This window comes from Triticum aestivum, chromosome 5A (genome assembly GCF_018294505.1).
Source record: "Triticum aestivum cultivar Chinese Spring chromosome 5A, IWGSC CS RefSeq v2.1, whole genome shotgun sequence".
Taxonomy (NCBI): Eukaryota; Viridiplantae; Streptophyta; class Magnoliopsida; order Poales; family Poaceae; genus Triticum; species Triticum aestivum.
This window is the reverse complement of record NC_057806.1, coordinates 362,700,130-362,713,619: the sequence shown is the minus strand read 5'-3', so window position 1 is coordinate 362,713,619 and position 13,490 is coordinate 362,700,130. Positions and strand designations below refer to the sequence as shown.

General features: G+C 48.2%; 1 protein-coding gene across 2 annotated transcripts; it reads right to left on the bottom strand.

The window, feature by feature from the left end:
- Positions 1–8,458: 8,458 nt before the first annotated feature.
- Positions 8,459–10,727, bottom strand: LOC123103367 (putative FBD-associated F-box protein At5g56390). Of its 2 annotated transcripts, XM_044524926.1 has the most exons (4): positions 9,471–10,727; positions 9,233–9,367; positions 9,086–9,119; positions 8,459–8,905 (listed from the first exon to the last, which is right to left on the bottom strand). In XM_044524926.1, exons 1-4 carry the CDS (start codon positions 10,590–10,592, stop codon positions 8,766–8,768), a joined length of 1,431 nt encoding a protein of 476 aa, XP_044380861.1. In that variant the 5' UTR covers positions 10,593–10,727; the 3' UTR covers positions 8,459–8,765. The 2 variants fall into 2 exon arrangements, with proteins under 2 accessions (XP_044380861.1, XP_044380860.1); XM_044524925.1 differs by having other exon boundaries at positions 8,459–9,119.
- Positions 10,728–13,490: the final 2,763 nt, after the last annotated feature.

The following is a 13,490-nucleotide window of genomic DNA, read 5'->3' as shown; positions in this document are numbered from 1 at the left end:
TGTCTGTGTTTTTGCTACGAGCCAGCCAACTATCCTCACCCGCGCAAAAGCGGGTCATGAGTGTCGTAAGGGCTACCGTAGATTTTGGCTTTTCTTGGCCGAGGTGGCGGGCGAGCCATTCGTCGCGGATGCTGTGTTTAAAGGCTGCTAGGGCTTCGGCATCTGGACAGTCGACGATCTGGTTCTTGTTTGTTAGGAACCTAGTCCAGAATTTCCTGGCTGGCTCTCTAGGTTGTTGAACTATGTGGCTTAAGTCATTGGCGTCTGGTGGCCAGACATATGTACCTTGGAAGTTGTTGAGGAAGGCTTCTTCCAAGTCCTCCCAGCTGCCGATAGAATTTTCAGGCAGGCTGTTTAACCAATGCCGAGTTGGTCCTTTAAGCTTTAGTGGGAGGTATTTGATAGCATGGAGGTCATCTCCGCGGGCGATGTGGATGTGGAGGATAAAGTCCTCGATCCATACCGCGGGATCAGTTGTCCCGTCGTATGATTCAATATTCACGGGTTTGAACCCTTCAGGGAATTCATGATCCATTACTTCATCAGTGAAGCAAAGAGGGTGTGCGGCGCCTCTATACCTGGCCGCATCGCGACGTAGCTCCGATGGAGTCCGTCTGCAGTTGTCGGTTCGGGCGTGACTAGGTTTGTCACGTCCGAATAGGTAGCCATCATCACGTGTCGAGGAACGTCCTCGCAATCCGTAAATCGATCGGGTATATCCTGCTCTACTATTTAGGGTCTGCTGGAGGTCGTATGTATGACCCCTAACTGTTTTGTCTCTATCTTTACGTGGTGGTGGGGCAGGCTGCTGTTCGGCCTGAGTTGCCGCTCTATCCCGACCACATGGTGGTCGGTCCGCCGCACTGTCCCGGCCGCGTAGTGGTCGGTCGGCCGCATTACGCGAGGGAGGTATGGGCTCCTGCGCCTCTTCATCGAACTAAGGTAGCAACCTTCACTTCGGGTAACTCTTGGCTGGGCGTCTGAGGCCGTATTCTTCGGCTGCCAGAATATCAGTCCACCTGTCGACGAGCAGATCTTGGTCAGGTTGAAGCTGCTGCTGCTTCTTTGTCAGGCTCCTTGCGGTGGCTATTAGCTAGCGCTTGAAGCGCTCCTGCTCGAGAGGTTCCTCAGGCACGATGAAATCTTCGTTGCCGAGGCTTTCCTCATCCTCGGAGAGCGGACGATAACTACCGCCCTCCGAGTCATTGGGCCTGGCCTGTTCGTCGGGGCTGGCTTGCCCGTTTTCTTGCTCCTCCTGTTCGGATGTTACCTCAGCAAGGTCTTCATTGTTTTCGGCGTCGTCTGGGGTATTATTTTCTCCGGTGCCAGCATTGCTGTCTTTTGAACGACGTGACTTAGAGCGGCGCCGAGGACGCTGGTGCTTTTGCTGTGTCTCAGGAGGTTTATTCTCGACTGGATTTTCTTTGTCATCGTCGTTGGTTGTTTTGGGTGTGTCCACCATGTACACATCGTACGAAGAAGTGGTCGTCCAGCGTCCAGTAAATGGTGGATTTTGGTTTTGCTCCTCATCAGCATCGTCGTTCATACCGTCGATGTCTTTGAAGCCGTAATCGAGCGTGTCGGTTAAATCCTTGACCGTGGCTATGAAGTGGGTGGCGGGTGGGAAGCAAAATTCCCTATCATCAGCTTCTAGTTCGAACCGGATATAGTTCGGCTGTGAATCCCCCGCTAAGGATAGATTTTTTAATGAATTCAACACATCGCCCAAGGGTGAGTGCCGGAAGATGTCCGCGGCGCTGAATTCGGCGATCGATAACCGACCATGCTCGACATGCGCGGACGCACATAGTTCGGAACTTTTAACGGGAAACGATACTGAGGTTCCGGTGACACAGGCATTACCAGAGGTTAGGTCTATGTGCGGCTCCAACGCCGTGGAGTCTGTGGCTTCCATGGCGGGGTTAAGCTTCGTGTCCTCGGATGGCGCGACCTGCTCCGGATCTAAGGCCAGAGCGGTTACAGATGTAATTTCCTGGGTATGGCCCGATGACAGATCTAAGTCATGTTCATCGAGGTGACGGGGAGCGATTGCCGTGGTATCGAATCTGTCAAAGATCAAGTCTCCGCGGATATCTGCGACGTAGTTCAATCTCCCGAATCTGACCTAACGGCCAGGAGTGTAGCTGTCGATCTGCTCCAGATGGCCAAGCGAGTTGGCCCGTGGTGCGAAGCCGCCGAACATGAAGATATGTCCGGGAAGGAAGACCTCCCCTTGGACAGCGTCATTGTGTATGATTGAAGGAGCCATCAAACCTTTTGAGGACGGCACAGTGGAACTCTCAATGAAAGTACCAATGTCGGTGTCAAAACTGGCGAATCTCGGATAGGGGGTCCCGAACTGTGCGTCTAAGGTCGATGGTAACAGGAGATAGGGGACACGATGTTTACTGAGGTTCGGGCCCTCTCTATGGAGGTTATACCCTACTTCCTGCTTGATTGATCTTGATGAATATGAGTATTACAAGAGTTGATCTACCACGAGATCTAGATGGCTAAACCCTAAAAGCCTACCCTGTATGACTATGGTAATGATTGTCTTTTTCTCCGGACTAAGTCCTCCGGTTTATATAGACACCGGGAGGATCTAGGGTTACACAAGGTTGGTTACAAAGAAAGGTATCTACTTATTTGATCGCCAAGCTTGCCTTCCATGCCAAGGAGAGTCCCCTCCGGACACGGGTGCAGTCTTCGGTCTTCGTATCTTCACAGCCCATCAGTCCGGCCCATGGCTAACAGCCCGGACGCCCGAGGACTCCTTAGTCCAGGACTCCCTCAGTGATGGATTTGACCAGAGAACACTTGTTCATTCCAAGCAATTAGAAGACCTCCAGAAGCACCTATAGATGGGAGGAATGCAAATTTTCCAAACCTCTTGGAACAGAAGTTTTTTAGATAGGAACTGTCAAAAGATTCTTTCTTAGTTTCCTGTATACAAATAATGGAGCATTGTGATTCTTCTATTTTATTAGCCAAAGCAGTCCATTTCTTAGGATCATCGATGCCTCTAATATTCCAGTTCAAAATGTTCCAATCTCTATTCATAATTGGATAGTGAACTGCAAACAAACTGATCTCAAAACCGTATCAGACCCAGCAATCATAGAATACTTCCCGGCCAACTTCTGATTTAAGTAGCACATCAACTCATTAAGTAGTTTAGCAGCCATACTAACAACATAACTTAGGTACATCATAGTCTCATATCTTACAGAAACAGGAGCATAAATAACATATGTCATGATCACTATTCAAATGCTAAAGATCTAGTGAAGAGATAAGATAGATCCACTTCTTGTTATGCTCCCTTCCATTCTTGACTCCTTCCATGGTGGTGCTGCCACTCTTGGTCTTCTTGTCTTTCTTGTTAAGGAGTTCTTCAGTTGTATCCTTGTCAGAGACCTTGCAAAAAGAGGTGTTTAAACTTTTAACAACTTTGGGAGGGATCAATGGTGGTGCAGTATGACATGCCAGGCAGTCTTTATCTTTACAAACAGCTTTCCTAAAACCTTTATTAATTTTCTGGAGCCTACAACTTCTTCTTACCTCTGTTTCAACCAGTGGCACATTTTCTTTCCTCTTGTTGTTTCTATGCAGAGCAGAAGTAGATGAGGCAGACATAACTTCAGTAGTACTGTTTTCTGCAGATGGTGAGTTGTTCAGCTCCTTAGTGTCCTGTGTCATGGAACACTCCAGGGAGTTATCAACTGGGTAGTTTTTGGGATAACAAAAGGAATAGTACTTGTTGCAGCTCCTTGACAAATAATTTTCCACACAGAAGAGGAAATGAATCTTTTAGCCCAGTCAAATTTGCTAGGAGTTAATAGAACAACAGATAGGAAATTGGCACAATCCACTGGTACCTGAATTGCATCCTTGCTATCTGCAGTTGGAGCAAAGTGCTTCTTCCAAATCTTAACTCCTTCTGCACCCATATGCTGCTCTCATTGCACATGTTATCCACTGTGATCTCCTCTAGAACTGGTTTGGCAGATACCAGTCCTGAGGTTAAGTCTGCATTTGTATTATGAGCCTGATTAGCAAATAAAGGTTCGGGAAAGCCTAGTGATGCTATCATATCATAATTCTCTGTCTCACATGTGGCTAGTATGGTTGCTATGTCTCCCTGAACCTGAGAGGTGTCAGCAACAGTGTGATCATAGCTTCTAGGAACTGCCTCAACAGATAGGGTCACAGCATTCAGTTGTTCCACGGTAATATTCATACCCTCCTCATGTACTTCTTTATCAGTGTCTTGTACTGATTTCTTGATGCAGGGAGTAGAATGTGACATGAGTTCAAAGAACATTGGGTCTTCCTTAGTATCTCTCTGAAGATGAGCAATCTGTTGAGGCGTTGCTACCATGCTGGGCTCGGGTCCAAGTTGGGCCTGCAGATGAGGAAGTATCACATTATCTCTGTGAGCAGCAGGTGGGGGTTGTTGGGCCTGTTCCTGGGCTGGACCATTTGGTATGGCCTCCAAATTCAAATCAGATAGCTCATGCTGCTGCATATTAGGAGCAATAGGGCCATTAGTAGATGCAGCAGAGTTGGTACTGTTCTTAGATGGCACCATAGAGAGTGTAACACTACTATTTGCTTCCATAGCAGGATTATTGATCTCCTCCATTGGCTCCATAATGTCATTCAGAGCCAAAAATTCTCCTGCATGTAGCTCATGATCGGCTCCTTGAGGCATAGCCCAATGCCCCCAACCTGGCATGGGGTCATGTTCCTCTTCCATCTCCATATCTACTGGGTCCTCATGTTCATGGTCAGCAGCATTAAGAGCAAGTTGCAGGTTAAGTTGAGGATTTTGTGGTGGAGTAGGTGCAAAGTGTTCATCAACTTCATGCTGTTGAAGTGGACCAATAAAATGATTGTGCTGATTTGGATGGAAGTTTGCTTGTTGGGGGAGTGGGTGTGGGTTGCCATGATGCTCCACTGGATCTTCGTCAGCTGCTTCAGCTCCCAGAATCTGATGCTGGAGTATTACCACTGGCACAGTCAGTGAGCCTGTCTAAAAATCATATCCCTCTCCAATGACAATGCTATTAGGAATGTCGCTGAGCTCCTCCACTCTAACCTTCACCATCATATTGGATCTGGTACTACACACTCTGTCCCACATCAGAAATTTGCCAAACTTACTGACTGCATTGCTTACTTCTTGGATATTTCTTCTGTCGAATGAGTAATCGCATAGCAAGATCCAAGTATCTCTGTTGAGTACCAAGCTCCTCCAGTTCAGTCCTCTGTCATGTTTTTGAAATATGACATGGACATCTGTGAACAGACGTGGGCTGCGGGTGACCATATCATCTCTATCAAAAACACTACTGAACTTAACGTATGCCTAGCCGAACGGACACGGCTCAATCTCATAGAATCCCAGTTGATGATCAGCCAAGAAATCAGATAGTACCTCTCTGGCGGTGTTGAAAGCCACTGGGAGATTCGGCATTGGAACGATCGTGGCAATCGCCCATTCTTCATGAGTTGCTATCGGTGATGACTCGAATCTGAGCCGGTCTGCCAGCCACCTGGATGCTTTGGTGGTTTGGTGGCAAGAAAGGGGTGGGGTCAAATGGGAAAGCCGCCATTGTTGAAGGGGTCGAAGCAGGGTCGGTCGCCACCGGCAGCAGAGAAGAGGATGGATTTGGTTGGATTGTGGTGGATTGGAGACGAAGGGAGACGGAGTTTTGGGAAGAGCTGAGATTATGGGAATCGCCCCGGGACGTCTGCCAGAGAGAATTAGCTGGTGCTCCCTGGTTGGTGGGTTAAATGACCGCTCAATTAGTCACAATCGCGGGAACAGTGGCAGGTTGCCTCGGAACCGCAAGCGTCTGGCTAGGTGGTGGGCTTTGCCCGGGGATTGGGTTGGGCCTGGAATGAGAATAGCAGTCGCGTGTTACGTGGCCCCATCGCTTGCAAGCCCTGCACTTAATTCTATTAGTGCAACTGGGCCGACTGTGGCATGTGAGAAGGCAACAGACACAGAACAAAGGGCCTGAGTTTTGAAATTGCGATGCTCCCGCCCTGTTGGTAGTAACTGCCCGAGTAATGTCATTAACTCTAGCGTTGTGATTTTGCCCCGATGATCTAGCCTGATTATGGGTGATCGGATCTGTGTTTGATGATCTATGATCAGTGGAACTTGAATCTAGATAGATCCTTAGAGATTGCAGAGCTTGGATATAGGATTTCCTAGGGTGACGACGAAAGATGTGCATCCATGCATCCTCCTTTTCTTTGAGGTATTGATCCAATTCCCAACTAGAATTAGGACCACCATTACCCCAAAGTAGGAAGTTGATGTTCAGCAGCGGAAGAGAGATGTTGCCTCCCTTGATGATCGAAAACCCCACTACTTTGGAGGAGACAGAGAATTTAAACGACCAATTCTGAAGAAGTTGGACCTTAAAAAGTGATGCTCTACCTCCAAAACAAGATAAGAGAATAGTGCTTACTGATTCTTCTGTGAGTCGGATTTGTGACCGGGTGAACTCCGCAACCAGGAGGAACTCTTCCATGTCTTTGCCTTCCTCGTAGTAGTTGATTGGCACTCCCCATTTTTTCCAGACTTTCATGGCAAAATCTTGACCAATGTCGAAGTTGAGATCCGCTAGGGCCATGGCGTGAGACAGTGGATCGAAAAGCTTGGGATCGGAGCAGGAGGAGCGGTCGCGTGTGGACGCCGGGGCCGGAGTGGCCACCGGCGGCTAGGAGGTGGACTCAATTGGCACTATGCGCTCCATTTTGGTTAGCTTCCTTTGTCTTGAATCCTGACATGTCTTTACACGAAATTCTCACAGCTGATGACCCATCCTCCATATTCCAACTTCCTCTTTCAGTGGAAGCTTTTCACCAATATCAGGAGATGTTAGCTTGCTGCAAAACTACTCTGTTCAAGACCATCTTGACACATGGCAATACCCTGCTGGTGCTAGATCATATTCTGTGGCAAATACTTGCAGAATTCTTCAGGAGAATTTCAGATTATCCCTGCCATTTCTTGGTTATGGAAAGCTTGCTCTCAATTGAAGCATAAGATTTCCTTTTGGCTTCAAATAAATGACAGACCAAACACTAGAGAGTTGCTTCTGAGAAAGAGCTTCTTCATAGAGGATTACACTTGTGTCATGTGTGATCAGTATGTTTTGGAAACCATATACCATCTCTTCTTCCATTGTAACTTTGCTAAGTTTTGCTGTAGATAACTGTGCCACAATTGGTCTCCTGTTACTGCAAACATTCAGGAACAGCTTGGTTCTCTCAAAGACACTCTACAACTGCCATGTTTCATTAATATCATTATCCTTAACTCCTGGGCCATTTGGACAACTAGGAATTACTTAATCTTCAGAGGGATTACTCCAAATCTATATGAGTGCAGGAGGAAATTCAAACAGGAAATGCAATGGCTTGTCTACAGGGCCAAGAAGAAATCACATGCCTCACTTTCTGAATCGGTCCAGTCCTTCAGATAATTCAGATTGACTACTCCCTCCGTTCCTAAATATTTGTCTTTCTATGGGTTTCAACAAGTGACTACACACAGAGCAAAATGAGTGAACCTACACCCTAAAATATGTCTATATACATCCGTATGTGGTAACCATTTGAAATCTCTAGAAAGACAAATATTTAGGAACGGAGGGAGTAGATGTTAACTTGGCTCTTTGTATTCTTTTATTCTTTCATTCTTTTTACCTTCGGCTGTACATATCACTTTATTTGAAATTTTATAACAATATACCGTGAGAAGAAATTCTCACAGTTTCGGGTCAAAAAAAAAAGAATCTGCACACAGAGAAACTTCGGTACCACAAGAGATATCCCAGAGACTACGGAAACATGACCTGAACCTGCACAAGGGGAATTCCTTCTTGGTCAAGCTGTTCACTGGATCTTGGATTCTTTGCCGCAGATTCTTGCCATGGCAAACGAGGACACCGAGGGCCACTGCTATGGGAAGCCTCAGCGGTTCTCGACCACGGCCAACGACCAGCTTGATGATCAGTTTACCAACATGTTCAGCAAGGCCACTGATGCAGGAAATTACGGGTGTGATGTTATCCAAGCTGTGGAACTTGATGCTAAATACATCATGCAGCCAAACATCCTCCCAGAAACAACACAACATGAAAACACAGCCATGGATATGATACACTCTTGGACAAACAAAAAGGCTACATGTGAGATTTTGTTTCTTCTGTTATGATGCTCAAACAAAGCAGTCAATGCAAATATCCAAATCTCAGGAATAAGATTTTACAATCTAAAACGCCTCTTCTCCTCAAGTATACTCCCTCCGTCCCAAAATAAGTGACTCAAGTTTGTACTAACTTTGTACTAAAGCTAGTACAAAGTTGAGTCACTTATTTTGGGGGAGTATATCATACTAGTACCGATGATGGACAAGTATTCCCAACGAAACAACATAGGACATCCATATATGCTGCCATACAATGTTCTAAATTTCACATCCATGCATGCAAATATCCATCAGAAAACTAGCCAATGCTACTTTTTTGAAGCAAAAGTAGCCAAAATGACCATGATAAACTACAACAGATCATATTATCAATCTGTCAGTCTTAGTGATGTTCTACTGGAATCAAAATGAGCACCTACATAAGTTTTCTTCTTTGGCTGCAGCAACCATTATTGATTCGTTCTCATTTTTTTTCAGAAAGGCTGATAAGCAAGAATAGCTCCAAAATGGGCCAAAACTGGTTTCAGTGTCAACATGCGAATGGATCAATTAAACCCAAATCACGTACATGACGCATAGTCCAAACACTGCGGACACATCTACCGACTGTAAAATGAAACTGGGCACCTTTGGAAGCCTTTTTCTCCAGCTGAAGCTCCCTGCGCTGCTCTGCAAAGAACACCTCCGTGTTAACATGGGACTGAATGTGAAATGTCATCAACTCCAACAGTCTCGCGTTCAGTACAAAGAATGTGACAAAGTCAACTTCAGACTTGGAGCCCTCATAACATTCCAATGCTATTGTCTTTATAGGGATATCAAAACTTCTGATGAAATTGCGGTGCTTACGACGCCACACATTGTTTTCCCCTTCTGAACGTGGCTGAAAAAGAACATCGACAAATTAAAAACCAACCACTTCAGATCAGTAAGTACTAAGTAGATCAAAAGAGCAGTTGAGAACACAACTAAGAGTTACCGACGAAGAATCTTCACCTGAATGTACATCTTCTCCAAGGATGGAAAGCATCTCATCAACTCAATAACTGTATCCAGACTAAGAGTTCCCATCTGTACAGCTAAAGTCTTTACTGTCCGCACTGCCGTTGTCAGCTTATCAACACGTGGTCCCTTTATCAAGAATGAAAGAAACAATTACTCATGCATGGACAACTCAGGTGATATGCAATTTTTGTACACACAGCACTGCAATTGAGAAGCTTCAGGAAGGTACCTTAATAACTGTGGAGCCAAACACGAACATGGGAAGACGATCCTGATCTGAGTTACGAAACCCACCAGAAATGCCGTTTAAGCTCTCCGCAAATGTAGGCAAGGTGACATCAGAAAGGCAGCCTAGGGTCTGCAACTTCGGCGCGGAGACTATTGATACATGGATACCAATGGAAAAATCAAGATGGAGCAACCTCTCAAGAGAAGGCGTATTCTCGATGATGAGTTCCCGAAATGGGATGGCACAATAGCATTCAGGACGCACACCAATGCTTATAAGGCTAAGGGAGTTGATCCGGACGCTACGGAAGCCAGAGCATCGGTCGATCAGCAAGCACTCCAGAGCAGGTGTGCATCCGGCAATCAAGCTGTCCAGCGAGAACTCTGTGATGCGGACACTATCGAGCCCGAGCTGCTTAAGGAGGGGAAAGTGAAGCCCTTGGACGATGTCGTCAGGGAGGCTGCATTTTCCCAAGGTGGCAACACAGAGGGTGGCCGAGAAGCGGAATGTGGACGCTGGCGGCGGGTCAATGCATATAGTAGAGCCGGTCTCAAGCTCCTGCAATTTGTCCAGAGCGGCGGACCGGAGCCAGGCGTCGACGGTAGCTTCCGGGGCGTGGAGGTAGCACGGTTCGATGCAGAAGCGGCGGCCGGGCCCCGGGTGGGAGGAAAGGATGTGCGAGATGACGGCAATGCGGGAATCGATGTAAGGGGGCAAGCAGCCGGAGGGGAACTCACGGTAGTCGAGATTGAGAGGGGCGGAGCGCCAGAGGTGGCGCCACCGGGACGCGAGGATCTGGGTGCGGGCGCCGTCCTTGACGGGGAGGAGGGAGACGATGTGGCGGAGGTTATCGTCGTGGAGGTTGCTGATGCGGTCCACGGCTCCTCCGTCTACCTCCCCTCCGGCGGGCAGTTTGCCCGTCGATTTCGGATCTGGCGCCCCCGGCGTCGGCGCTATCACTTCTTCGTGGATATCCAGGCCCACTGCCGCCGGCGGCACCTCTTCACGGCGCTGGTGTCCCACTAGCTTCCTCTTCTTGGAAGTATTAGGACCGAAACCGGCCACCCTCGTCTCCTTGCCCGGCGGAGGCGACTGGCGCCGCGGCCGGAGACCATCTCGCATGGTCGAAGGAGGCTACGGTTTGGTTTCTCGGGAAGCGGAAGGGGCAGGGCGGTGCGGAGGGGCAGCAGGAGAGAGGACAGGACTCGCCGGAGCTGAGCGGAGGAGGGGTTTTTTTTCGAAAATGATAGACTTACAGACAGGGCTTACGGAAACAATCTTACAAACGTATCTGGCATCTCCTAATTCACTCCTACACCCTGAAATCCAGGGGTGGGGCCCCTCTCCACCCAACCAGGTGACAACACTCCTGTCCGTAACTGTAGCATCGCTGGCTGCTGCAACATGGTAAACAAGCTGGGCATGAGGGGCATTTGTTTAGTTCTCCCTTTGTTTTAAAATAGATGACTCAACTTTATACTAACTCAAAGTTATAGATGAATCAACTTTTATACTAACTTAAAGTTGGGTCATTGTTAGTATAAAGTTGGATTATCGTTAGTATAAAAAACAAAGGGAGTATTACTCTGGCATTTGATTATTGGCGTTGCTCCACGTTACTTTGGGCCTGTTTGGTTCATGACTAACTTTGCCACAACTAACCTTAGGCAAAGCGTGGCAGCCACAAAAAGTGTGGCTAACAAAATGGCCACCATAAGTGGCAAGATTTGGCAAAAAATTGAGTCTATGACTTGTGGGCCATATAACTAGAAAAGTGTGGCAAGCCACAAGTGTGGCAATGAACCAAACACATGCCTAAGATGTTATGGCATGACTAAGGTTAGGCGTGGCAACCTTAGACTGAGAACCAAACAGCCCCTTTGTCTTTGATTATTTGTCACATATTAGGGCATCTCCAACACACATCCCTAAAACGGAGCCGCGGACAGTGTTAGGGGAGTCGGACATTCAACCCTGCACATCAAACGTCCATATACATTTCAAAATGAATATGAACAAACCGGGAAAATTTCATGCAAATTCGACGATTTCATTTAAACCAGACCAAATTCATTACATTTTCATCATATTTCAACTAAACAAAAGCGGAGGACACTTTTTTTTAACATAGTCTAAAGCTTCGCCGGTTTTGGCGTGTCTTCCTCATGTCCGACAAGCTCAACGGTCGTGAGCCCCAGGAAGTGACGCTACGGGAGGATAAGAGTAGGACATGGGACATAGGCCACATGGGACACCAGGCATGCCCATATCCCATGCCCTACTCTTTCGCGTCGGAGTCTGTCATGTGGATGGTGCTGGGCGTGGATGGGTCGGCCTCTGATCGTTGCGGGCTACGGGAACCGTGGGGGTAGCGCGGCCAACACCGAGCTAGCGACGTCTTTCGTCGCCTACACCTCCTCTTTGTATGCCTATGTGTCAATCTCCACGAATAGGGCGTCACTCTCCGCATGCAAGACGTGTAGCCGCCATCGCTCGCGGCGGATGTCGTGGGCACTGTGCATGGACTGGTACATCTCCCGCTGCTCATCCAGGAAGCCCAGATCCTCCGGGACCATGGCCGTGATGGCATAGTCGCTTGCCTGCTCGCCGACAATTTGTCCTTCTGCGAGCTGGTGCTCGTCGAAGAGCTGGAGGTTGTAGTGTTGGTCCTCCTGCGCCTGCCAAAACATCGACACCGGCGGCGCTGACTGCTCTTACGCCATGGTGAAGCTGGCATGGACCGGCGTGGGTGGGGGCGTCGGCTCATTGTCGGACGCCTCCTCCATCATGGGGTCATCATCGCTCACCTCCGGTGAGTTCGCTAGAAAGCCGACTTGTATCCATCACGCAAGACAGACCTGCCAGCCGGCCGCAAGGCCGGCTAGCTCATGCTTCTTCTCCATCGAGAGGCTCTCCCACTTGCTCTAGAGCTCAAGGTCATGGCGAAGGTGGTGCACAAAGGAGGAAAGGAAGCAGACGTGGTGATGTGCGGGTGGTGCCAGGCGTGACCATGTATAAATATTGGCGTCGGCCAGGCCAAGCGGCGGGATGTGTCAATGCGGCCGTCTGAGTTGGTTTCTCTGCCACAACACATGTTTAATGCGGGCATGCAAATGAATGGGTGACCATTTTGGATGCTGGTGAAGTTGCCATGTCCCGTCGAGTCACATCTATCTGTCATTAAACAAGCATGGAGACTGGAAAGCGAGCACGGGCGGCGCTCTCAGCCGGTGCGTCGCTTCAATGTAGCATCTCTCCCTGAGGGAGGCCGTCAAAAATGATGGGAGATCCGATCTAGATTCGGTCTATGGCTGGCGCAGCCCCTTCCCGAGGTGCCAACTGATGGTACATAAAACTGTCAGTACTCTTGGTAGAGTGGCGAACGCGGCCTGGAAGTGCCATAAGGGAGTTCACACAAGGGGGTTACCCGGGTTCGGGTCCTCTAGGAGAGGCAACACAGTACATCTTGCTTTTGATCTATATTCATGGGGGAGTTTCTCATGCCAGAGATTACAATGAAGGTGATGTATAAGCTACCGAGAGTATGGACTAAGAATGTATATGGGAATGGCTACACCTAGCCCCCACCTTATATACATGACAAGGGGTAGGTTTACATAGGGAATCATCTAAATTGGTCTTCTCATCATCTTGGCTTGCTCGCCAAGATGGTCCCGAGCTCTATTTGGGTTTCCGGGCTCCCTCCTGTTGTCGGGCTCCATCTGGGTCATATGGGCCCCGTGGCAGGCTATCGGGCTCCTCCTCGAGAGGTCATCCCCGGTGTATTGCACCGTCAGTCAACTTATGAGATACATGAACATCTGAGGACTCTTGTCCCAAATTGAGAGCTTTGAGTGTGAGAAGGCTAACGATGGATTCTCCATAACCAACAAATTCCTTATGGACAATTTGCTCGCCGCTCTTGCACGTCACTACGAAAACATGGTTTGGTCCATAAGAGATGAGCATGGGTTTCCAACCATGACTCCAAATGATGTGGTTGCCACTATGTTGCAACAT

What these genes read in the sequence shown, in the direction of transcription:
- LOC123103367 (XM_044524925.1), bottom strand. Translation starts at nt 10,592, where the DNA reads ATGCGAGATGGTCTCCGGCCGCGGCGCCAGTCGCCTCCGCCGGGCAAG. An exon ending in TTGGCTCCACAGTTATTAAG is followed by an intron (nt 9,368 to 9,470) that starts GTACCTTCCTGA and finishes TTCTTGATAAAG; the next exon opens with GGACCACGTGTTGATAAGCT. An exon ending in TGGAGAAGATGTACATTCAG is followed by an intron (nt 9,120 to 9,232) that starts GTGAAGATTCTT and finishes GTTCTTTTTCAG; the next exon opens with CCACGTTCAGAAGGGGAAAA.